Below are 22623 nucleotides of genomic sequence, written 5' to 3'. Positions count from 1 at the left end.
GATACTAGACAGGCAGGGAGAAGAGTGAAAATATAGTGTTGAGGGCAGAAGTGAGAGAGACCATTTGAAGACGGAGAACAAGCTTGTGGCTCAAGTACCGGAGAGGGAGTCAGGAGAACAAGGCCTTGATTTTTCTCTCATTAACACTGCTGTAAATGAAGAGTAACACTGCTGAAGTCAATAGCTTTATATTAGTGTGATAGTAGGTGTCAGTGAGCTCAGACCCTGGCTCCCTGTGTTCTGTTCCCAGCTCTGTCCATAACCCCCTCTGTGACTTTTTACTAGCCTTTCCGTGCCTCAGTTTGCCAACTTTTAAGCAGTAATTATGCATATTTACCTGGCATATGAGACTAGATTCATTAAAGTTCATAAAAGCCCCAGAGTGCATCAGAAGGGAAGCGCTGTAGAAATGTAAAGCATTATTGTTACGCTGGGTATTTCCCGAGAGCTTTATTCAACTGAGTAAAGATCTCAGTGCTTCTTCCATGAATAGTTACTCAGATCAAAACTGGAATGTGTCACTGTTTGTACCCTTTATGTGTTCACTTTCTGCAAACGTTGTAGTGAACAAGCTTTGTTCCCAGGTATGTTAAGGGGAAAAAACAAATGTAATGGGCTAAATTCTGGTTTGCCTGAGCATAGGGCAGCATGTTGCCCCATGAGCAGCTGCGAGGCTGCTTTTGACCCTCCCAGTCATGCACCACCATCATGCTGGTAAAGTACACTGCGCCAGACCAATAACTGGCACCAGCCCAACTACAGTAAGGGTGGAGCCAAGACTCTGCCCGTTCTTCATTGCTTCCTGCTTATGTGTTCAGCCTACCAGGCCTGTGGAAATTATTTTTTCTCCATCCCAGGAAGCTACCAACTGTCTGGAAAACTCACAAAGGGGAGAAAGGTGACATCGTATGCTTGAGGCTATATTTTAGTCATGGGTACTTTCAGTAAAAGTCATGGGCAGGTTGGGATAGTAAACAGTAATTCATAGCCTGTAATTTGTACTGTATAACCCTAAATAAATCGGGGGGGAGTGGGCCAAGAATTCTGTGGGTGGTCTGGGAGGAGCCGCCTGGGCTCCCTGCAGGGTCTACATGTGGGAGGTATGAGGGTGTCACATGCCCCCAAACACCACTGGTGGGGAGGCCAGCCAGCAGCTGGCGGGGGGGGGGAAGGGATTGGCACCCACAGCAGGGTTTCCCCCCACACACTCACTGGCAGCAGTGGGAACAGTGAAGCAAGATGGCCCGACTGCTTTGCTCTCTTGGCCATGCTGCTCTGGAGGAGGGGGCAGGGCCACTCCACACTTCCTGTTGGGAAGCGGAGCAATGCGGTGGCTGGGGGAGCAAAGCAGTAGAGTCACCTTCCCCCACCTCCACTGCTGCTGCTGAGTGCGGGGGGTGCTTGCCAGCATCGGCCCTGCTAATCTCCCAGGGCACCTCAGTTGGGGGAAAAGGTGGAGCAAGGGCAGGGAGAGGTGGGGCCTGGGTGGAAGGGGGTTGTCCCGGCCTTTGCCCAGGCTGCGGGGGATCACATGGCCAGTCGCCCCTGAATTCCTCCAACCAAGCAAGGGTGGGAAGTCTCAGGCCTGGGGCCCAGATGAGGGCCCTGGCTTGCCTGTATCCGGCCCCTGAAGCTCAGCCCTCCCCCCCCCCACCCCGTACTGGGAAACCCATGCTGGCACTCCAGCCACTCTGCTGCCCACCAGGGAACCAGAGCACAAAAAATCTTCTAGGCTGGGCCCCCGTAGGCTGTGGGGGCTTGTGTCTCGTTTGTGTGTGGCCCCCAACCTGAAAAAGGTTCCCCATCCCTGACTTACAGTGCGCTCACATTGCTTTAACTGGAGATTTTTTTTAGCAGTTCCTGTCTAGCCTGCACATGAGCCCTGCGCTTCTTGGTGCCGCTCTCTGAGGCTACCAAGTGCTGTGTGGGTGAACCACCTCCAGTTCCTTCTCAGCTGTTTCAGCCTGACTCAGTGGTTGACTTTTGAAGTCTCTTAGCCTAGTTACCCTTCTTTAGTTTATTGTTTTTTCTTTAGTTATTTTATTTAATTCTTATTTAAGAATTTAGGGGGACATTCTTCTAATCCTTTTCCCCTTTGAGGAGGGGAAACCTTCCACGCCTACATACTGTTGTCCTGGGGTATGCCAGGCTCTCCAGGTTTTAAGCAATGTGTCTCTTGCCGGGAGGCCTCTCTGGTCAGCATCAGGCATTCCTTCTGCTGCTTGGGAGAGCCTCGTACCCTACACAATTGTTCCATCTGTGCAGCTTTTAAGGGACAGGCAAGAAAAATCGAGAACTATAAGTGAGACTCTCAGTGACCCTCCAACTGGCCCCAGATCCAGAGCAGATCCCCCTCTCCCTCAGACATTGGTGACTGACTGAACACACTTCCCTGTCAACTTTGGCATCTTCACTTGGGGTAAATCCACAGAGAAGACTCAACAGAACACTGAGTCAATTTCCACAGAAAGAATCCACCTCAAAAAGACCTCAGTCTCTCCAGAGCCAAATTGCTGTGAAGGTCTTACATCCTATCCTGACTATGGCTGAGTTCCAGACATTTTGGCTGCATCTATACTACGATCCTCTTCCGCAAGAGGAAATGCAAATGGAGCGGTCATTTGCATATGGAGTGCTCTCATTTGCATTTCCTCCTCAGATCCCTTTTGTGCAAGAGGTTTATGCGCAAAAAAGCGCCATGTAGACATCTCCTTTTTGCGCAAAAAAACCCTTTTGCGCAAGAGAAATTTTTCCTCATTTTTTGAGGAAGAACGGCTCTTGCACAAAAGGGATCCGAGGAGGAGATGCAAATGAGAGTGCTCCATATGCATTTCCTCTTGAAGATGAGGATCGTCGTATAGACACAGACAAATTTCTATACAGCTCCTGTGCGTGGGGCTTTTGGCTTAGCAGTGAAAAAGGGCAGTGAGCATGCCTTGGGTCCAAGGCCTTTGCTGTCACACAAGCAGGGCATTGCGTGATCAAAGCATTCCATTTCTAAAAGAACAGAATCCAAACTTCTTTGATACCATCTTTGTCTAAGTCAGCCACAGTATGAAAAAACAACCATGCCTTTCATATGATCTTGGTGTCCACCAAGGCATTCTCTTCAGTACCACAGCAGCCTCCCTGCCCCACCCCCAGCCCCTCGCTGCTGCCTCTGATAAAGACAGCAGAGCGGGATGAGGGGGACAGGCAGAGCCAGTGCTCGTGGGGAGCTGGCTTTTAAGCCGACTCTCCCCAGCACTCTCCAGCAGACTCCTCTGTGGGAGGGAGCAAGCGGCTCTGTGGAGCCAGCATGTGGGGAGACCCAGCTTAAAAGCCAGCTCCCCACGCATATCAGCTCCAGCCTACCCCACCCATGGTGCTGTCTCTAATAGAGAGGCAGCAGCACAGGAGAGAGGGGTAGGTGGCTCCGCAGGATCTGGTGCTTATGGGGAGCTTGCTGAAAAGCCAGCTCCTCATAGGCACCAACTCCCGGCTTCTCCCCATCTCTTGCTGCCTCTGATACAGGATTAACCAGTAAGCCCAGGCTTATCAGTTAATCGTGTAGTCAACTACACACTGACATCCCCCCTAGAGGCAACGATTACTGCAGAGGGAATTCTGAACCAAAAATTTAAAATTCTGTACACTGTATTTTAAACTTCTGCAAAATTCTGCAAATTTTATTTGTCAAAATAACACTATATAATCACACCAGTTTCAATTATTTTGGTATTTCAAAATACCTGTTGGCAAGTATGTCTGTAACAATGCAGACACACAAAAATTCCCCCTGGAGTAGAGAGTTAATTAAACCCCTATGACAACCCAGTTTCTGTCTCTCTGCCTCCTCCACTCTAGCTGCCAGCCGCATGCCCTGCCAGCCCAGACACTCACATATTCTACCCCCCAAAGGCAAGCAGCAGACTTCCCACAGCCAAGACCCTCCTACTCCTTCCCCCACAGAGCCCAGCCACAGCTCCCTGCCCCAGCCCAGACATTCATATCCCCTACCCCTCGGCACTCAGCTGCACCTCCCAGCCAGTCATTTACACGTGCTACTGTCCCAGACCCAGGAATCCAGAGGAAGAAATAGCCTAATAGTAGATCCCAGGCTTGTTCAGGGTCTCCTGCTGCCACCGCCTTCTTCCTTCGGGGCATGCTGGGAACTGTAACTGGTGGGAACTCTCCAGTTCCCACCCTCTCCCCCCAGCCTTGTCATTTATGTGTGAGCTGAGCTCAGCCAGGTCCAGTGGCCCCTCGTGGCTACCAATATCTCTACAGGCCATTTCTGTGGTAGCAGGGGAGGAAATTCTGCATGCACAGTAATTTCTACAAAATTCTGCATTGTGCAGTGATGTAGAATTCCTTTAGGGACAAATGATATCCCTATTCTGTGAGCCGGGAGTGCAGCTCAACATCAAAATCCATTTTTATCACAGTACAAAGAAGAGTGTTCATAGGAATCTACTTGGGAGCTATATCAGTTAGAGCTTATCTACCCCTCTCATATCCCAACAGATTCTTGTGCAAAGATGCATCATCTCAAAGATGCAAGCCAGTCAGTCCACGGACAACAATAAAAAGCTCTCTTCAATTATCCAAGCACATGGCAGCTTACACCTTTGTTCAACCTCCTCCTTTCACCACAGTTGCATCTCTGGTGGGTTGGAGGTGCATTTGGGAACCCTCGCTGTCCAGGGCAAATGGTCTATCCAAGAGACATGACTACCATCAGTGACCTCAAACTGAAGGCAGTTAGGAATGCCTGCATCTATTTGCTGCCTGTAATCAGGAACAAGTCCATAAAGATTCTCACAGACAATGGAGTTTGTATGTTCTATATCATCTGATATAAGGAGCCAGGTCCCCTTCTCCTTGTGCTAAATCAGTAAAGTTCTGAACTGGTGAATAGTCAATTCCATCCTTATTTCAGAAGTTTACCTCCCAGGATACAGAACAGTCTAGCAGACAATCTCGGCAGACATTTCCTCCAGAATTACAAATGGGAGTTGAATCCTCAACTTTTCAGTCAAATTTTTCCAATGTGGGGAGTTCCAGAAATAGAGTTCCTTTCCACAGTGACCAAGAGGTAACACAAATACTTTTTGTTAAAGCATTGGTAGGGTGTTCTTTGGGAGACACCTTCATCATTCCACAGACAAGACACCTTCTATGTTCTTTTTTCACCAACACCCCTGATTCTAAAGGTGATCAACAAGATAAGATATGACAAAGATGGAATTATATTAATAGTCCCAACAAGGCCCAGACAGACCTGATATCCTTACCTTATTCACCTAGTGGTTTGTCAGGCAAGTAGGCTCCCATCCCGTTCCTCTTTATCTTTCCCAGGACACTGGCCATAGTCTTCATCTCAGCCTGAAGATAATTCACCTTAAAGCTTGGCTCCTTGTTGGAGCTGCCGTGCTCTAAAAAGGTTCAACTGATATTGTTGAACAGGAGAGAGAGTCCATGAGAGAGACTTACTAACTCAAGTTAAGAAGATTCAGCCTGTGAGTTGTCCAGAAAGGTGTTCCTCTTTTTCATTCTCCTCTCTCAATCAACCTTGATTACTTCCTAAAGCTAAAAAAATAATGTTACCTCTGGGTTCTGCGAGGTTTACTTGGCAGCAATAATAGTCTTTCATTTAGTGATTGGGGGATTCTCAAGTCTTCACCCATTCCACAGTTTCTGAGTGGACTTGGGGAAGCTTTTTTCTTATGTTAAGAATTCCCTACCTAGCTGGGATTTTAATTTCATACCTAGATGCATTATGAGCTCTCCCTTTTCAACCCCAGGTTCAATCTTTCCTCAATTTATCTCAGAAGACAATTCTTTTGTGGCTCAAAGATGGGAAAAATAGGGGCTTTTATACCAAAAGAGCCTCTATTTATAGACTTTTCAAGGACAATGTTTGATTACTTCCATACCCTAAATTTCTGCCCAAGGTGTTGTCTGAGTTTCACATTAATCAGGTTATCCACCTTCCATTTTCCCCCAAACTTCATCAGTCCAGAGATAAGGTTCTTTATACACTTTGGGTATTCAGAGAGTGTTAACCTTTTATTTAAACCAGTGTTTCTCAAAGTAGTCCGCAAAACCACTCTGAGAAACCAGCTAACTGGCCGCTCTGGTGTGTTTATTTACCAGCTCTGCAGCCATGGAGCCTCACCGCTCTCCTTGGCTCCTGTTCGCCATTTGCAGCCAAGTGGAGCCACTGGAAGCAGTGTGGGCTGGGCTGCCACTTGCCACAGTTCCCCTTGGCTGAAAATAGCAAACTGGAGCCAATGGGAACCGCGAGGCTCCATGGCTGTGGAGCCGGTAAATAAACACACCAGAGCGGCTAGTTAGCAGGTTCCTCAGAGTGGTTGCATGGACCATTTTGAGAAACATTGATTTAGACAGAGCTAAGTCATTTAGGAAATCACCCAGGCTGATTGTGGCCTTTGGAGAGAGAACCAAAAGTTTGGCAATTTCCACCCAATGACTTTCCAGGAGGACCTCTGACTGTATCATATTATACTATAAATCTTCAGACATACAGCATCCTTCTGGAGTTTTAGCTCAAGACCTCTACCTACATCTGTGACTTACTCAAGAATGTCCCTATTCTGCATATTTGTAAGGCTTCTACTTGGTCTCCCATACATATCTTCTCCAAACGTAGTCCAGTCTTCTGGGTCAGCTGCTGCTGTTGGAAATACTGTGTTATCTTCATCTTGGACTTGACTCCAAAGTCCTTCCTCCAGCTGGGGGTCCTGCTTAGCAATCACCTGAAGTGGAGCACACACAGGGTTGCTACTCAAAGAAGGAGATGAGGTTACGTCTCTTATACAGTAATCAGAGTTCTTCCATATATGTGTCTCTTACAGTGCTCCGCTACTCACCCTCTTTCCCTCAGCTTTAGCATTTCCCCTCAAGATTTTGTGGTAGAGAAGGAACTGAGGGCAGTTCACCTGCACAGCCCTGTATAGCCTCAGAGTGGGGCACTAGAAAGCATAGAACTCATATGCTGGCAAACAGGTACTACTACCAAAAATCTCTGATTAAAGGCACAAGGGGTGTGAGTACACCTGAAGTGGAGCCTTCATAGGGACACACATCTTGAAGAACTCCAATTATGGCACGAGGCGAGTAACCTTTTCTTCCCAGATGTTGGTCACCAGATGCTCAGTTCTAAACACTAGAATTATGCACCGTAAGCAAAGGATAGAAACAGATTGTGAGCTATACTTCTGATCAGAACTAATCAACCCCACTCACAAGGTGAACACTTAGAGTGAGCTGCCCATGAGCAATATTCAGATCAAGAGTTATCCACAGAAATTATTTGGCAGTTTTGAAGGATAGTCAGTTTGGGGGAAATGAAAGTTGCAAACTTCTTTTTTTTTTAAAGAAAAGCCTACATTCCTCAGATGATTGGCTGCGAATTATTTTCTCAGTTCTAGAATGGTATTGTAATGAACTGGAAAGGGCGAGTGTACCCTTGCCCTGCATTGGAAGAAATCAGAATTGTTAAGGGATGTATCACAGATTTGTTAAATGCTGCTGGAGGTTCTCCTTTAGCTCCAATGTTTGTGTGTTTGGGGCTGCAGGGTTGCTTTTGACCAGTTCTTTCAGATCAGGAGCTTCTGGTTCTATCTCCCACTTTCACCACCAGAATCAGCATGCCCACAGCGACTGTGGTTAAGACAACTGTGAAATCCATAGGTTTCCATGAGTTTGGTACCCTAATGTTTGCAATGAGATTTGAATTTCCATGACATTCCTGACACTTGATGTGCCTCTTTGAACTGGAAGGGCCTGTAATGAAGTGTGGGTATGTGGGGGTGTGTGGAGTCTCCTCTGCAAGAGGAAATGCAAAAGAAGCGCTCATTTGCATAGGTCACGCTCTCATTTGCATTTCCTCCTCACATCCCTTTTGTGCAAGAGGTTTTTGTGCAAAAAACAGCTGTATAGACGGCTCCTTTTGCTCAAGAGCCGTTCTTCCTAAAAAAAAACCCTTTTGCGCAAAAACCTCTTGCACAACAGAAAAGAAATTTCCAAGGAGGAAATGCAAATGAGCACGCGACCTATGCAAATGACCGCTGCATTTGCATTTCCTCTTGCGGAAGAGGCTCATAGTTTAGATGCAGCCTTCATGTGTTAGATCCCATACAGCAAACAGCTAATGAAGAATCTCCTTTTGTTTAAGTAGCAGAGATCTATGCAGCTGACATGCAGGAGGATGTGAGATCTATTTCCATTCCTTTCAAAGTAAAAATCACATTCATCTTAGTGACACATGTGAAGCTCTAGGAGCCCACAGATTATTATTTGTCACTGTATGTTTTATTGAATGTGCCAAATTCAACCCTATTGCAACTCCGTCAGCTTCAGTGGAACTTCAGTGGAATTACACAAGGGCTTAATTTGGCCCTTTCTGGTTTTAGATAATGAGCTGATAGCCACAACATCTTATCCTTGTTGTCCCTGTCCTGGCACTGTGCCTGCAGCTGTGTGGGTGTGTGTCTGTGCACAAGTAACTTCAATGGCCTGTTGCTCTCTCTTTGGTTGTATCTCTGCAGTGTCTGCTTGGATGGGGGCTGGCAGGAGTGTTGATGCTAGAGATCTCATTGAAACAGTGTGGTGCATAGGAAAATACATTCTTTATTAGTCTTCTGTAACAACAAGCCAGAAATATAATATACCTTTAAAAATCTTCTGTCTTGTGCCAAAGAAACCTTAGTTCAACCATTTTAGAAAACCATATCACTCGCCCTCAGACTTTAACAGAAGAAAATAAATTGCCCAGGCCGTCTGTTCTCCACAGGCAATGGGTGTTCCTGGGTGCGCCTGCTTGCTGATGGGGAGCACAGTTAGAGTCTACCCACATGCACTGGGGAATTGACTGATCTGCACTACCATGCTTGCCTGCACAGGAGGGGCATGTTTATCACCATTTCCAAAGGGAAGCCCATCTCCTAGCTGTGACTAGCTGTGGAGGAGAAGCCAGTTCCCAGATGTACACCAGATGAGGCCTTTTCCTGAGCACACTAGCACGGCGGTGCCAAGCTGAGAGCCAGACATGCACTCCTCCATTGAGAGAGCCTGTTTTCTAGCTACACCGGAGGGCCGTGTTCCCCAGATGTGCCTGGCAGCAATGAAGAAGGCCACTTCCTAGCTGCCAAGAAGAGCAAGTTTTGCAGACGTACCTGGTCACAGTTAAAAAGCCTGTTCCCAAGCTGGAGTGTATGTAGGGCCCTTCCCGGTTAGCCGTGATGCACTGTTCAGCATGGAAACGGTCACCACCCTTGCATTTCCGCAGCCCATTGTCCTCCCAGGTATTTGCAGTTCATTGGGACCAAGCAGTGTACACCCCTCACTTTTCACAGCAACCTTCTGTTTTCTCCCCTCACCTTCCTCCTCCATTCTTGTGTGGGTTCCTAAACTAGGGAGTCCCTGTAGCAGGGCCAAGGTGAACCCAGCCTGCTTTTTGCCAGACCCTTTTCCATACCATGGAGAAACAAGAGGAAATGAAGTACAAGGCCACAATCAAACCCACAACTTAACAGAAAATGTTATCAGCAACAAAGGAAACTTTGTTGGGCGCGGTGTGGGGAGCAGGTGGGGATTTTTCTTCTCTCCCTCAACCCTTATTCCACTCCTAACACACACACTCACGCACACCCCTTTTCTTTGTCCACTTGTTTCATCGTTATTTGTTACAAGTAAAATAGAGATAGCTAAAGATGCAGCTCTGACTCAAGTCCCATTTCAAGTATGATTGCAGAGTCCAGAGTGGTCTGGTGAGGAGTCCCTGGGGGTGAGGAGTCTGGATCCAGCAGGCAGAGCTGACTCCTAGCTTGCTGGGAATATGGAGCAGCAGCAACATGCACACTGGCAGGAGGAGTCTTTAGGGCACCGGTTCTGCCCCTCAGAGCAGGCTACAGCTGAAGCGTAATCAGTGGATTGAAAGGGAAAGTCCGTTCTCCACTCATGGCATTTCCCCTCACCTTCTCACATGCAGAGCATGTTTATGGAATGTCTCTCTCCCACTCCCTCCTGCGCTGCAGCCTCTCTTTCTCTTCATGCAGAACGTTCTCCTCTGTCCCTGCTATCACTTGACAAATGGGAAATAGTCCGGGCTTATCCCAGCTCTTTGGATCTGGTGGCTCTGGATCAGCTGGAGGATTTTGTGTCTACAGCTGTCAGAGTAATTGGTAGTGTTTGCTGATATGACAGCCAGACTGACAATGAAGGGGTTGAGAGGGAATGTGTGGTGTTTCCACTGGAATCCAGCAGCAGCTAAAGAGAAGGGCTGAAGATCATCTGAAGGCATCAGGATACTATAGGACAGGGACAGCGTTGATATGACCTAGCTGTGCCCCGCTGCAGGGACTGTTGGGCTCTAAACCTGATTTAGCAGAGAAATACTCTGCAAATCTGGGCTGGGTGCCAGATCATTTCAGGGTGGCGAGGATCACACCAGCCACAAACATTGCGGCTACACGACCTCTGGTGTCCTCTTCCTGTCCCGGGAATACCCACTGTGATGGGTTAGAACAGGTTGTCATGGCAATGTGCACTCTCCCCTGGAGACAGCACTTTATCCCACTTCCAATAATACAAAATGAGTCCTTGCGTTGGTTTTTTTGTTGCTGTTGTCAGTTTCAGAATTGATGAGAATAATATGAAGGCTCAGCGGGTTTCAAAATCAGTCCTGGGAAAAGTTAGCCTGGGTGACAAATGCAGTGCGTGCACTGTGTATGTGCATGTGCATGCATGTGTGTGTATGGCAGTGAGCACATACATGTGTTTGTTTGCATGTTAGTCAGTGTGTGCGTGTGTGTAGTCTTATATTTGTATGAGGTAGGAGGTGTGTGTGAGTGATTGCGATTGTCTCAGTGGAGTGTGTATATATACTGATGTGATGACCATGGCACCTACCTCTTTGAATCCCTGTATTAGCTCCCTCTTCTCTATTGCATCAAGTTCCAGCTTTCTGTTCTCACCTTCAAGGCCCCACGTAAATAGCTCTGTCCCTCTCTACTTATCGCATTGCCTTCCTACCACACACCCACACCACTCTGCCAACGATGCCAACTGTCATCTTATTTAGCTGCTTCTCCCACAACCGCCTCCAGGCTGTTTGCCACACTGCCCCTACACATGGAATGCAAGCTGGTCAGCGAGCTCTTCTTTTCAATCCCTCCTGAGTAACCGCTTCAGCCACAATGTCTTTAGGACACATGCAGACTGAGTCTTCTCTTTAGGCACCTATTCTGTTTATCTTATAAAACCATAGCATGAATACAGAGCCTCATTTTGCCTTTCCATGCTGTGCACAAGCCTTCACTGAGTAACACTGGCAACTTAAGGATGTTGTTTCTCCTCCCCCACCCCCGTGTCTTTGCACCATCCCTGAAATATCTTCGTAAGCCCCTCAGGGGTAGTTGTCAGTACTGGGAGGTGCCTAGCACACCCTTAGGTGTTCCACAAGTAGGAATGTTTGCGTCAGTATGTAAGTGAGTAAATGTATGTGTGAGGCTACAATTGTATGCACATGTGAAGGATTGCCTTGTGTGCTTTGGGGAGATCCATGTGACTGTGCATAGCTATTCACATGTACATACGGGCAATAAATGTGTGGGCCTTGAAGGTATGGATAAGTGTTTGTCAGGATGAGTAACTGAAGTCGGTATATGCACAGATCTTAGGTTAGATGTGTCTATCCAGAGTTCAAAGTGAGAAGGGGAAGCTCCCTTTTCTCCCTTTTGTGACCATCTAGGCCCTTTTGTCTCTCCCAGTATTCTCTTGACCAGGTTTTCCTTCACTGTACAGGAGATGGGGAGTAGCTTGCTGTCCTGCAACACCAATGACTCCACCAGTGAGACTTAGACACTTGCTCTAGTGTCTTGCTCATTATACAAGGAGCTTCTTCAGCATAGGTGGCTGCTCTTTGTGATTGCGGACGGCTCTCCAGTGCTGTGTGGGATGAAGAAGGAACTGGGGACTGAAGCTGAGAGGAGGGTGTCAAGGGACCAGAGGCTCCTGGAAAGTGCTGGCTGCCTTTACTGTGCATATCCAAGAGGGGAGGGAGGGCTGTGTGTAAGAATGAGGCATGGCAAGCGCTTGAGGTCTGACTATAGTTTATTCACTTGGGAGGGTGTGAGGATGAGGAGGAGCCAAAGGGCCGGATTCAAAATTTAGAGCCAGATGTCCTAAGCCCAGAAGCATGTTGCACTAATTGGATGAGTGGAGTGACAGCACAGTCTGTCCATCTGTCTGGGGAGATGGATTGTGGGAGGACCCAGGCCTCACGGCTCTTAGGTATCCTGCTCACTTCTGCCCTTGACTTCCAAGAAGAGTTTCATGCCACAGAGGAGATTTGCTTTTGTTCTTCGTGTTCACCCTCTGTGTCACCCATTAGTGGCTGCCTCTTCTTCAGTTCTCGGTGGTACTTGGCCATAAGGGACGCGTAGATACAGCCATAAGCTGCTGCCACCACCATCATGATACACACGATGCCACACACCACTCCAGCAATGATCACTGTGCCAATGGCTCTGCGCACACTAACAGGCCGGTATTTCTGTTTCTGAGGGCACCCCACGCTTGGCTCCACTTCTGGTTCTGGACCTGATTTGGATTTTGAAGGAGTTGGGCTTCCTTTAGTACATGGTGGGCCAGAATTGTCCAGCACCACAGAGCCATTCTCATCCTCCAGCTGGGAACAGTAGTTGAACATCTCCATGGGGACCATTCGCATGTCCTTCCCCTTCAGCTCCTTAGGCAGCGTACACGCCAACTGGTCAATCTTCCCTCCTGTCCCAACAGAGGGAAAAAAATTGAGTGATTCACAGCTGGGTGTCAAGCAGGGCCTGTTTCAGTGCCCTGTGCTATGCCAGAATAATATTGTGATTCAGCATTTCAATATATGGAGTTACACTGATTTGCACCAGCTGAGACTATCTCCATTTACATTAGCTGAGGATCTGGCCCACAGAAGTAGGAAATACAAAGGTCTGGATCTCTACATGACTATAATATAACTGAGACTTGTTATTCCAAAGGGGCTATAATCTGGTCTCTCTTGTATGAGTGCTCAGGGGAGTGTGAGTGAGGACACAGAGAACCCTTCCATACTCGAAAAGACAACCAGAATCCAAAACCTTATGTTCCCAATTACAAAGTGAGAAAAAAGGGTGGAATCATAGCATTGCCAGCTGCACTACATGTATTAAAGGTTATGGGACAGAGTCACGGCCATATCCGCATTCACTTCCCCATTGGTAGAGGGTACACAGACAGTGATGGGGGAGCAGACACTGCACCTTTTAAAATGATGCATCTGTGTCTGCTCCCACATTTGCTCATCCACTAACCTTGGAGACATGATCTGTCTGCCACAGCACACTGCTGGCAGAATAGCTTCTGCAACTGCCACTGGTTGTGATGTCCTTCCACCTCCCTTTAGTGGCAGGGCTGTAGTAGTGACAATATATATGTATAGCAAGTATTTAATTATGCTTTAGAGCTTCCTTCTAAGGATGTCAAAATGCTTTAAACACATGAATCAACTCATCCTCACAAAGCCTTAAAAAGATGAGGGTAAGTGTGGTTATCCTCTTTTTACATAGGGAGATATGAGGCCCCCAAAAATAAAGTAACTTGCCCAGGTGAAACTGCAAGTCACTGTCAAAAATGAAATTAGAATCTTGGGGGTTAAAACTCCCAGTCCCATGTTGTCACTAGCCAACACTTTCCGCTGTATTGTTAGCAGTCTATGCGGATTCAGGTGCTTCACTGTGAAATTTCCTTTGAAAGAGAACACAGAATGCTCTCTGTCTGCTTCTCTCATTGTGTAGTATGAGAATCAAATTAAGAAAAAAAAATCTAAAAGAAAAAGAGATACCAGTGTGCCTCTTTGAATGTGCTCACGTTAATTAATGCACATGCCAAATAATAGCTTTGTGATTGCACAGTCATGTCATCGCTTCCCAGCATGGTTATTTGAGATCAGTACAAGTATCATGGCTGCTGCCTTTCTGATAAGTTGAAGCTACTCCTGCTCTCAGTAGAGGCTTCCAAGCAAGCAGAGTCAAGTTTTGGTGTTGTCAGAATATGTGGTGTTTCTCTTAAGTCCCAGCTTCTGGAATTATGTCATTCTGAGAGAATCTCAGCTGTTAGCCCCTAATGTAGCAGAGAAAAGCTTTAAAATGTGAACTCTATATTTTTCTAAAATGAAAAGGCAAATCAAAAGGTCTAATACATGTAGTATTTTGAAAAAAAAATATTTTTAAGCCAGTCATGTGTTTTGGGGCCTGACTAGTGACATTTTTATGGTTTCAGTTGAGAAACCTTATGATTTATAAACCAAAATCCTTCAAACCTCAACATTTCTGATATTTGCTTTCCTGAAGGCAAACCTTAAGCTGTACAAATGGTCTTGGTTTTAGGTATCCCAGCATAAGGAATTGATCTGGAGAAGTATTTCTAAGCATGACAAGCATCTTTTCTAAACTCATCTCTCTAAATTTTTCTAGCTTTTTAAATAAGTTCTCCCCCCTCCAAAAAAAATTCCACCTTTCGATCTGGGAGCAAGGATGAGAAATAGCCTCTGAAAAGAGGATTTTAGAATGCAAACACCGCCTCAATAGTAACTGTACATTGCCACACTGTAGCATTGCATAGCATTAGTACTGGCCCTCTTCTAATTGGCCAAGATCTAGAATTTAGGTCAGCTTGATTCATTTTTCTTAGCTGTCTGTCTTTTCTGTCTCCCTCGCTCCTTCACTGGAAAGCTTAGCAGTCAATCTGTAACCCTGTGACTAGACCCCCCTCCTCATGGCACCTACCTCGATAAGAGAACCATTCCATCCAGTGTTTGAATTCTCTCAGGTTGCAGTCACATTCCCAGGGGTTATCTCCAACTTGGAGCTGCTGCAGGCTGACTAATGGTTCAAAGGTCACCCTGTCTAGACTGTGTAGGCGATTAGACCTGAGGGAAAGCAAACGAAGAGCTGGGAGGTCATCAAAGATTCCTGAGGGTATCTGAGCGAGGCCGTTGATGGATAGGTCCAGCTGGCGCAGAAGGGCCATGTGCTGCAGAAGGTCCTTGTCCAGGGTCCTGATACTGTTGTTCCTCAGCTGTAGTTCAGTGAGATTCCCTAGGTCACTGAAGATGTTCTGAGGCAGCTGGTCCAAGAAGTTGTTGGAAAGGTCCAGCCTCTGAAGGGCAGAGAGATTGGAAAAGACTGGTCCTGGCAAGGTGCTTAGCTTGTTGTTGAGGAAGAGGAAGATTCTGGTGTTTGTAGGAATGTCTGAGGGGATGGACGAGAGGCCCAAGCCGCTACAGTCCACTTCCAGGCTGCCGCTGTTACACTGGCAGGAAGAAGGGCAAGTGAAGAGAGAGTCTGCTGCACACAGAGAGAGCCAACAGGCAAGCACTAGTAGGTGAGAAGCAGAGAGGAGAAAGTGTGTTAGAATAGTGGTTAACCTCATTAAGCCTTTTCATCCATTTTGAATAGTGTTAAGGCTACAATATGATCACAATGGAATTCTTCACTGCTACTCCCTGCAATCAAATGAGCTCTCTCCCAGATGTACCCTAACACTGCTATCTAGGTCCTTAGCAGCATGAGCTTGCTCTCTGTTTTTCTCCAGCGAGGTTATTTTTTTTAAGGAACTAGCAGGGCTGGTGAGTAAGCATCCCTTCAATTGTACCAGAAAGGTCAGTATGTCCCAGAGGGCTTTGCTGCCTAATGTGAGAACACTCCCCAGAGTTGGATGAGAATGAAGCAGAGCACTATGGGAGATATGGCCTGAACTGAAGAAAGACTCTCTCAAACTAGAGTTTTGGTTTTGGTTGTTTTTTTTTTTTAAATCGCATTGCTCAGAAATACACGCATTAACATTTTTTCTAATTGTCCCAATTCCCTCAGAATAAGATGTGTCTTGGCTAAAGTTAGATGCAGCCCCAGCCCCCATAGCTGAGCCCTGCTCCACAAACTCTAGGAAAGCTGGGATATGGTGCTGAATTTCATGACCAGATAGCCGTTGTTAGGGTTTGGTAAGGCCCAAGAAATCTAGGTTTGAGAGAGTCCGATTATGGATCCACATTTTGTAGGTGGCCATTCTCTCTCAGATGGATGAGACTTAAACCCTGGATTGAAACAACCCCTTACCTTGAGTTAGTTCAGCTCCAGATCCATATTTTGCAGTTTGGGGCCACACAAAATGTCAGGCCCCAGTGTTAATTAACTGAGTCTAGTGGTCAGTAGGTTGTAAACATGTGCTACAGTCTAACTCACTGAATGGTCTGCATTTGGCAGTGCTGTCAAAATGATTTCTGAAACCTGCAAACAGAGACTCATCTGTCTTTGCTAAGGGTCTGGCAAACTTCACGCTCCTCCCCAAACCACTTATTGCCAAGGAAGAACTCATAAAAAATTCAGGATTAGCTATGAAGATGAGAGTGTTGAGAAGGGTGTGGGAATCTGAGTTCTGGATTGTGGAATCTCATAGGTGAGATTTAAACATGCTCGGGCCAGGTGAGAGAAGGAAAGACGTCATTGAATTATGTATGTATCTCTAGGGGCCTAATCGTGAACAAGTTATTCATCAGTGGCATCTGCCATCTGTATTGCTGGTCAAATCAGCCTGGACGGGCAAACATTTCAGTCATTGGTGTGGATCTTGTGGATGTGCAGGGGCTGTAGTACTTCAACCCCTGCAGAAAACTAGTGGTCTCAAAATTACCACTTCATCCCTGTGACCACACTGCACCAGCAACATGATAGCAAGCTTCCCGCCTCATACTGGTGAAGTGTGGGGGTTGCACATCTTCAGAGCAGGAAGTCAGTCCACCTCCCACAATATTTTCATGGGCTGCAAGTAAAACATTTGACCGATACTTAAGCAATTTTATCCCTATTTCATACTCAGTCCTCTCTTCTCTTCGGCAAAGTCAAAGTCATGTGGGGGCTTTAGATCAGGGGTAGCCAATAGGTGGATCACAGGTCAAAGTCAGATCACCACATGCTTTTGAACAAACCCTGAAATCTTTTTATTTACTTATTATCATCAATATTGTTACTTTCTCTGAAGCCTGGACCTTGACTGTACCTTGACCAAACAATTTGGACCTTGACACAATATAATTGAATATCCCTGTTTTAGATTCATTCTGCTGTCAGTATTAAAGTAGACAGTGTCCTTGTAGTTCCACCAGGGATTGTCTTACATGGCTTGGAAACTAGATTCTCTTCCCTCTCTGATTTACTAATATTTTGTAAGGACTGACTTCCAGAATGTATTGTTTCTTAGCCCCTTGGAGCACCTAGAAAGTGCATCTTGGGAGAGGTAACTGGTAGAAGCAGATATTTTGGAGAAGCTGGGATTGAAGCAGTTCTGAACTTCCTCTGCTACCACACTTTCCCCCTTCTTTTGGAATTCATTCTGTCCTACAATCCATATTTTATATTCACTTGGTTCATATCAATGATGTCCTGTTCCCCAATAAGAGGGCCAAATCCTCTGATCCCGGCTCAGGTTTTATTCAGTCCTTTTCGAGTTCTAATTCCCATTGATTCCAGTGGGAGTTTGCCAAAGAGTGGACTGAGTGAAAACTGAAGTAAGGGCTTCCCCATTTGGCTCATAGGCAAGGCAGCTCCTTGAAGCACTACAGGATGAGGCAGTAAAGGTGCTGGTAGAATGTCCCAGATTTTTGTTTCTGAGGCTGTATCTCATGATTCCTTCAGAAGTTTTTTTCTCAATCAAGTGAGATTGGTATCTCCTAGTCCTACATAGACAATCAGTTCCCTATTTGTCCCACCTCTCCCTGCGAAGAATAATGGATCACTGGGACCAAACGGGAGGAAGATCTTTATCCTAAGCCTGCCATGCCTTCTTGTCAAGCAAAGGTTGGGTCAATAGCATAGAGACGCTCTCTCAGGTGCCCTGAAAGCAGATCCTGTCCAGGGCATTGGCACAGTGACAGTCCTCTCTGGCTGGATGATATTTAATTCCACTCAGAGTATGTCTCTCTCTTGCTTCAGAATGGGACTTGAAAGAGTTAGAGAGGGGTAGAGAGAGAGAGAGACATGAGTCACTCAAGTGCCCCTGCCTTTTCCTGGATGCTTGACAGAAGTACAGTATTAATAATAGATTGGCAGCTCTGATGATGAGATAACACTTAGACTCTTTGTATAGAGAGAAAGGCGAGACAATCCAGGTAATGCTATACAGGTGATGTTCTGTTCAGCGCTTGTCTCTCCAAATACCTACCCTCCACTGGCCCTTGACTGAACTGCTCGGGGATTCCACCATTAGAGCTGGCCCTGGCTGACAGGAGCAACGTGTCAGGCAACTGGGTGTGATCGTGTTCAGGAAATAGATTTACTTCAGGTCTCTGTACAGATGCAGGGTTTGCCAAAATGAAAAGTCTCCTTGTTGACCCCTAGAAACCTGGATACCAGCATGGTCCATTTTACTGAATGAGCAGTGAGGCAGAGGTCTGCTTTCATTTTCCCTCCCCTTTAAAAGCACATCAGTTCTGGGTATAGACTGAGATCTGGAAACTCAGCTCAGTGAGCAGCCCTACTCTAGGAGGTGATAGACAAAACATTACGCTTGCTTCCAGCCAGGGTAGCTCAGAGCAGCACTGCAGGGTATAAGTAGAATGGGCTCTCGTCTTAGGGAAAGATGAAGTTACTTTGTGGGGTGTTCAGTGACCCTGCTAGGTGGCAGAAAGCTGAGCCAGGAATATCAGATTAGGTCAGGGCTCGGTAACATTCACAGTAAATAATTTATGTAGCAATCTAGTTGGAACGGATGGATTACAAAGATGGCCTTCTACAGAGAAGGAAATAATTCCTTCACCTTCTTGCAGTGGCAGCCCGAGGTCGGAATTTTAGGTGGGGGACTGTAAACCTGTGTGACTGCCTGGGTTCTCATTAGTGACGGCCATTTTGTAAAAGGCCCTCTCTTTCCTTTACTGCAATTGCCAGACTCCCCATTGAAGTACAGATCCCCACCCTCTTGGAAGACCTACTGCTGCTGCTTTTGGAGTGCCCTGGAGGCATATGTTCTACACTCTGGGACAACAGAGCAGCTGCCCCTGCATGGACCCTTCAGTGGGAAGATGGACCAGCTAAAACATTAATTTGCTAGCTGTGAATGGGAAGGAGAGTTGGGATGAGAGCTGGGATATATTCTTCCTTGATTTATCTACGTGGGGCAGTGTCCCAAAGACAGAATTGCTGTTCACTTCTCTGATCTAAAACATACTACAGCACTTTCCTGCCCAAAGAACCAGCAGCCTTGCAACACAGGTACTACCTGGGCTGACAAAGAGAAGGTGGGGAGATATATGCTCTTTGCAGAGTCTGAAGCTGACAGATGTTCTATGTGGCCCTTGGACAGCAGCTGTGCACTAGTATCCATCCCTCTCTTTCTCCCCAGCCAGACCCAGTCCAACAGGAAATCAGAAACACTCGTTCCAGACCCTCCCTCCTTAAACTCATCTTTAGTATTATAGCTTCTCACAGCCATCCTAGCTGTTCACTCAGCTCCTTGGGATCTGGGAAGTAGCTCAGCTGTCTCAGAATGTAGCTGCCCCCTATCCTTACCCTGTGGCAACCTATTTTCCCTCCTGTCCCCTGAAACACAGGAGCACCGCACTTAGCACCTGATTTCCCAAACAGGCAGCACTTACAGCAAGTCTGTTGCCACCTCATGGAAAACTTGTTCCTCCACCAGTGGCCAAGGCTCCCAGGCAGCATTATGGTCACTGTTTTCTATAGCGTGGCTTCCCGTCCTCCTGCCAGCCTGGCACACGTTCTCACAGGACGAAGGAGCGATCTGGGTGCCCTACCTGTCAGATCCTAAAAGAAAAAGAAGAAGCACATGGTTCTCAGTTCTCTAGGGACTGGAGGAGACAGGGACAGGCTCCAGGATTCTGTTTCCTTCGCCAGTCAAGTTTCACCTTTGGGAGCGGGATGGCAAACTGTTTAAGAGAAGAAGGGTACAAAGTGAGAGGAAGGAAGAAGGTTAATTCAATGTGGAACACTCTATTCAAATCAGGCTCTGCTCACTTGGATGCTGAGTTGATCAGGATTGGCTTAGGTTTTCATTGCCCTGGAAAATCTGGGGTAAATGTACTAGCAAAAGTTGTCCCACACTAAACATTAGTGTTGTGGAATCCTGAGGTGACCCAGCAGTAATCCTCAGTTTCTCTTCTCACCACACACATAGAACCATAGAGCTGGAAGAGACCTCAGGAGGTCATCAAGTCCAGCCCCCTGCCCTAGGCAGGACCAATCCCAACTAAATCAACCCGGCCAGGGCTTTGTCAAGCTGAGACTTAAATATCTCTAGGGATGGAGACTCTACTACTTCCCTAGGTAACCCATTCCAGTGCTTCACCACTTTCCTAGTAAAATAGTTTTTCCTAATATCCAACTTGGACCTCTCCCACCACAACTTGAGACCATTGCTCCTTGTTCTGCCATCTGTCACTACTGAGAACAGCCTTTCTCCATCCTCTTTGGAACCTCCCTTCAGGAAGTTGAAGGCTGCTATCAAATCCCCCCTCACTCTTTGCTTCTGCAGACTAAACAGACCCAGCTCTCTCAGCCTCTCCTCGTAGGTCATATGCTCCAGCCCCCTAATCATTTTGGTTGCCCTCCACTAACATGCTGATACTGACTGTGCATCTGTCCCCTGTGACATAGATTTGGAATGGTGTAGGCACAGGGGTGACTGCCAAGCTCCCTTTCATCCTTGCAGATGTGTCCTTTCCCTTTGGAGGTAAAATGGATATGCCATCTCCAGCAAGGATGTATATAACACAACTCATCAGCTTGGGGATTTCAGACTGCAGCAGAGGTAAGAGCCAAAGAGCAAGTGAGCAGAATAAGAGCCTCGTCGCAGAAGGGAGGACCAGGAATGGGAGGGAGGAAGGGGAGGAATTACGTCTCAGAAGAAGAAAAATGCTCCTCCTAATAAGAAACACAGACTAAAAGCTCTCCCATGACAATAAGTGACTATGACAACAGGTCCCCCCACTCTCTCCTTTACCTCTGAATAAAAGCAAGCAGAGAAGGGTAGGGAAGATGGAAGCTCTGCAGACTCTTCTGTTCCTTTGCCTACTCTTTCAAGTATCAGCAAGGGGATATTTCCCAACACTCGCACCAGAGGTTAGCAGGACAAATTCCCACTGATGCTGAATATCCCTCTTCCCCCTCCGCCCCGCAGAGGGCTCTGGCGATGCCCTGAGCCTTTATTTTTAGATGTGCACAATACACTTATCAGGGCATCTTCTCCCAACACACGTGCATCAATTCCACCTGCCCATGCCCCCCCAGTGACTGATTTATTTTCAATGGCAAGCAAAACACCAGGAGGTATTTTAATTATTGCCTCAGGAAGAAGGGTGAGCAGATTTAGTGCCTGGGCTGGTACATCTTGCCAGGCTGTTGTAGATAATCATATCAGAATGCCAAGGCACAAGATGCATTAACAGCAGCAATGCCAAAAAGACTCCCCACACCACCCCACAACGGAGCTGGACTATCTTGCCTACAGTCTGCAGCTGAAGGAAAAGCTGAAAAATAGCTGCCCCCATTCCGTATGTCTGCTTGCTAGGTTTAGAGAGGTGCTTTCACACCGTTTGTAGCCATAGCTCTGTCTTGTGCAGCCTCGGAAATCCCTCAGTCTGTCTCGCTTTATCAGTGGGAACAGTGAAAAGCCAAGAGCACTTACCTGGAGGGGCTTTGCCTGCAGCTGCTTCCACCCGACTCCCTGGGCACTGTCCAAATGCAGTCTCTTCTCTCTCCCTCCTTGACTTCAACTCCCAGCCAACAGGCTTTCTCTGTGTCCTATTTAACTCCCTACACCACAGGAACAAATGGCAGAGTTAAGCTGACAGCCACTGAGACTTATCTGGCTGCAGGATAGCTACTGTTGATCAGTTTTAAATCCTGTTGTCTAATATTCCTGTCCTTCCCTTATGCAGCAGGGGAAGCGTACCACTCTGTTTCTCTTCCCCCACCTCTCTGCCCCATCTAACTTTGCCTATGGTACAGATAGCTCTGTTCCTAGCCTGTTAGTTTGTTAACACCCATCTGTATTATCTGGCTCAGCTCCAATCAGGGGCTCTAAACTATAAAAATCTTCCTGGGTGCTTCCTTCCTTACCCCCTCCCATCAGTTTAGTAGGTAATGTTTTCACCCCCTGGATCGCCTCTGTAATCATTCCGCTCCATTCCTATGCCCAGTATGTGGTGAGGGCGCCTAGCAATGTTGGCAGCATTTGAGCACTGGGATAGTGATAGAGTCGGTGTGTCTGGCTCTAGTTCCCTTTGCTCTTGCCTACTGCATCCAGTTCAGGTGTTAAATTCTGGTACATCATAGGCTCCTCTTCCAGTGATACATTGGCCAGACTCAAGCACACCACGTGGGAGTGGGGGAGGAGATGTGTATAAATGAGCCTTTCCCTGTGATTAGAATTTATTGCCATGTCTAGTGATTAACACCTGTTCAGGCTTTAATTTTCTCTCCTACCCTGAAACATGTACAGGGATGGATGTGCCTATAGGCCCAGCTGACTATGTAAAGACATATGGCACACATACCCCTGCATGAGCATGTG

General features: G+C 46.9%; 2 protein-coding genes across 2 annotated transcripts in view; one reads left to right on the top strand and one right to left on the bottom strand.

Annotated features, from left to right (window-relative positions):
* CACNA2D4 (calcium voltage-gated channel auxiliary subunit alpha2delta 4) overlaps positions 1-22623 on the top strand; it is a 169428-nt gene that overhangs the window by 85553 nt on the left and 61252 nt on the right. The window lies entirely within an intron of this gene.
* Positions 8579-22029, bottom strand: LRTM2 (leucine rich repeat transmembrane protein 2). Its single transcript, XM_006135460.4, has 4 exons — positions 21736-22029; positions 19688-19856; positions 14829-15419; positions 8579-12795 (listed from the first exon to the last, which is right to left on the bottom strand). The coding sequence occupies exons 2-4, from the start codon at positions 19752-19754 to the stop codon at positions 12341-12343; spliced, it is 1113 nt and encodes a 370-aa protein (XP_006135522.1). The 5' UTR covers positions 19755-19856; positions 21736-22029; the 3' UTR covers positions 8579-12340.

This window comes from Pelodiscus sinensis, chromosome 1 (genome assembly GCF_049634645.1).
Source record: "Pelodiscus sinensis isolate JC-2024 chromosome 1, ASM4963464v1, whole genome shotgun sequence".
NCBI classification, from domain to species: Eukaryota; Metazoa; Chordata; order Testudines; family Trionychidae; genus Pelodiscus; species Pelodiscus sinensis.
Note: the sequence above shows the minus strand (reverse complement) of the source record. Positions and strands in the feature narration are given on the sequence as shown.

Bases quoted from the DNA above. Each gene is read 5' to 3' on its own strand.
- LRTM2 (XM_006135460.4), bottom strand. From the start codon at position 19,754: ATGCTGCCTGGGAGCCTTGGCCACTGGTGGAGGAACAAGTTTTCCATG. The intron at 15,420-19,687 runs GTAAGTGCTGCC...CTCACCTACTAG, and splicing joins GAGGTGGCAACAGACTTGCT to TGCTTGCCTGTTGGCTCTCT. The intron at 12,796-14,828 runs GTAGGTGCCATG...CTGTTGGGACAG, and splicing joins GGAATGGTTCTCTTATCGAG to GAGGGAAGATTGACCAGTTG.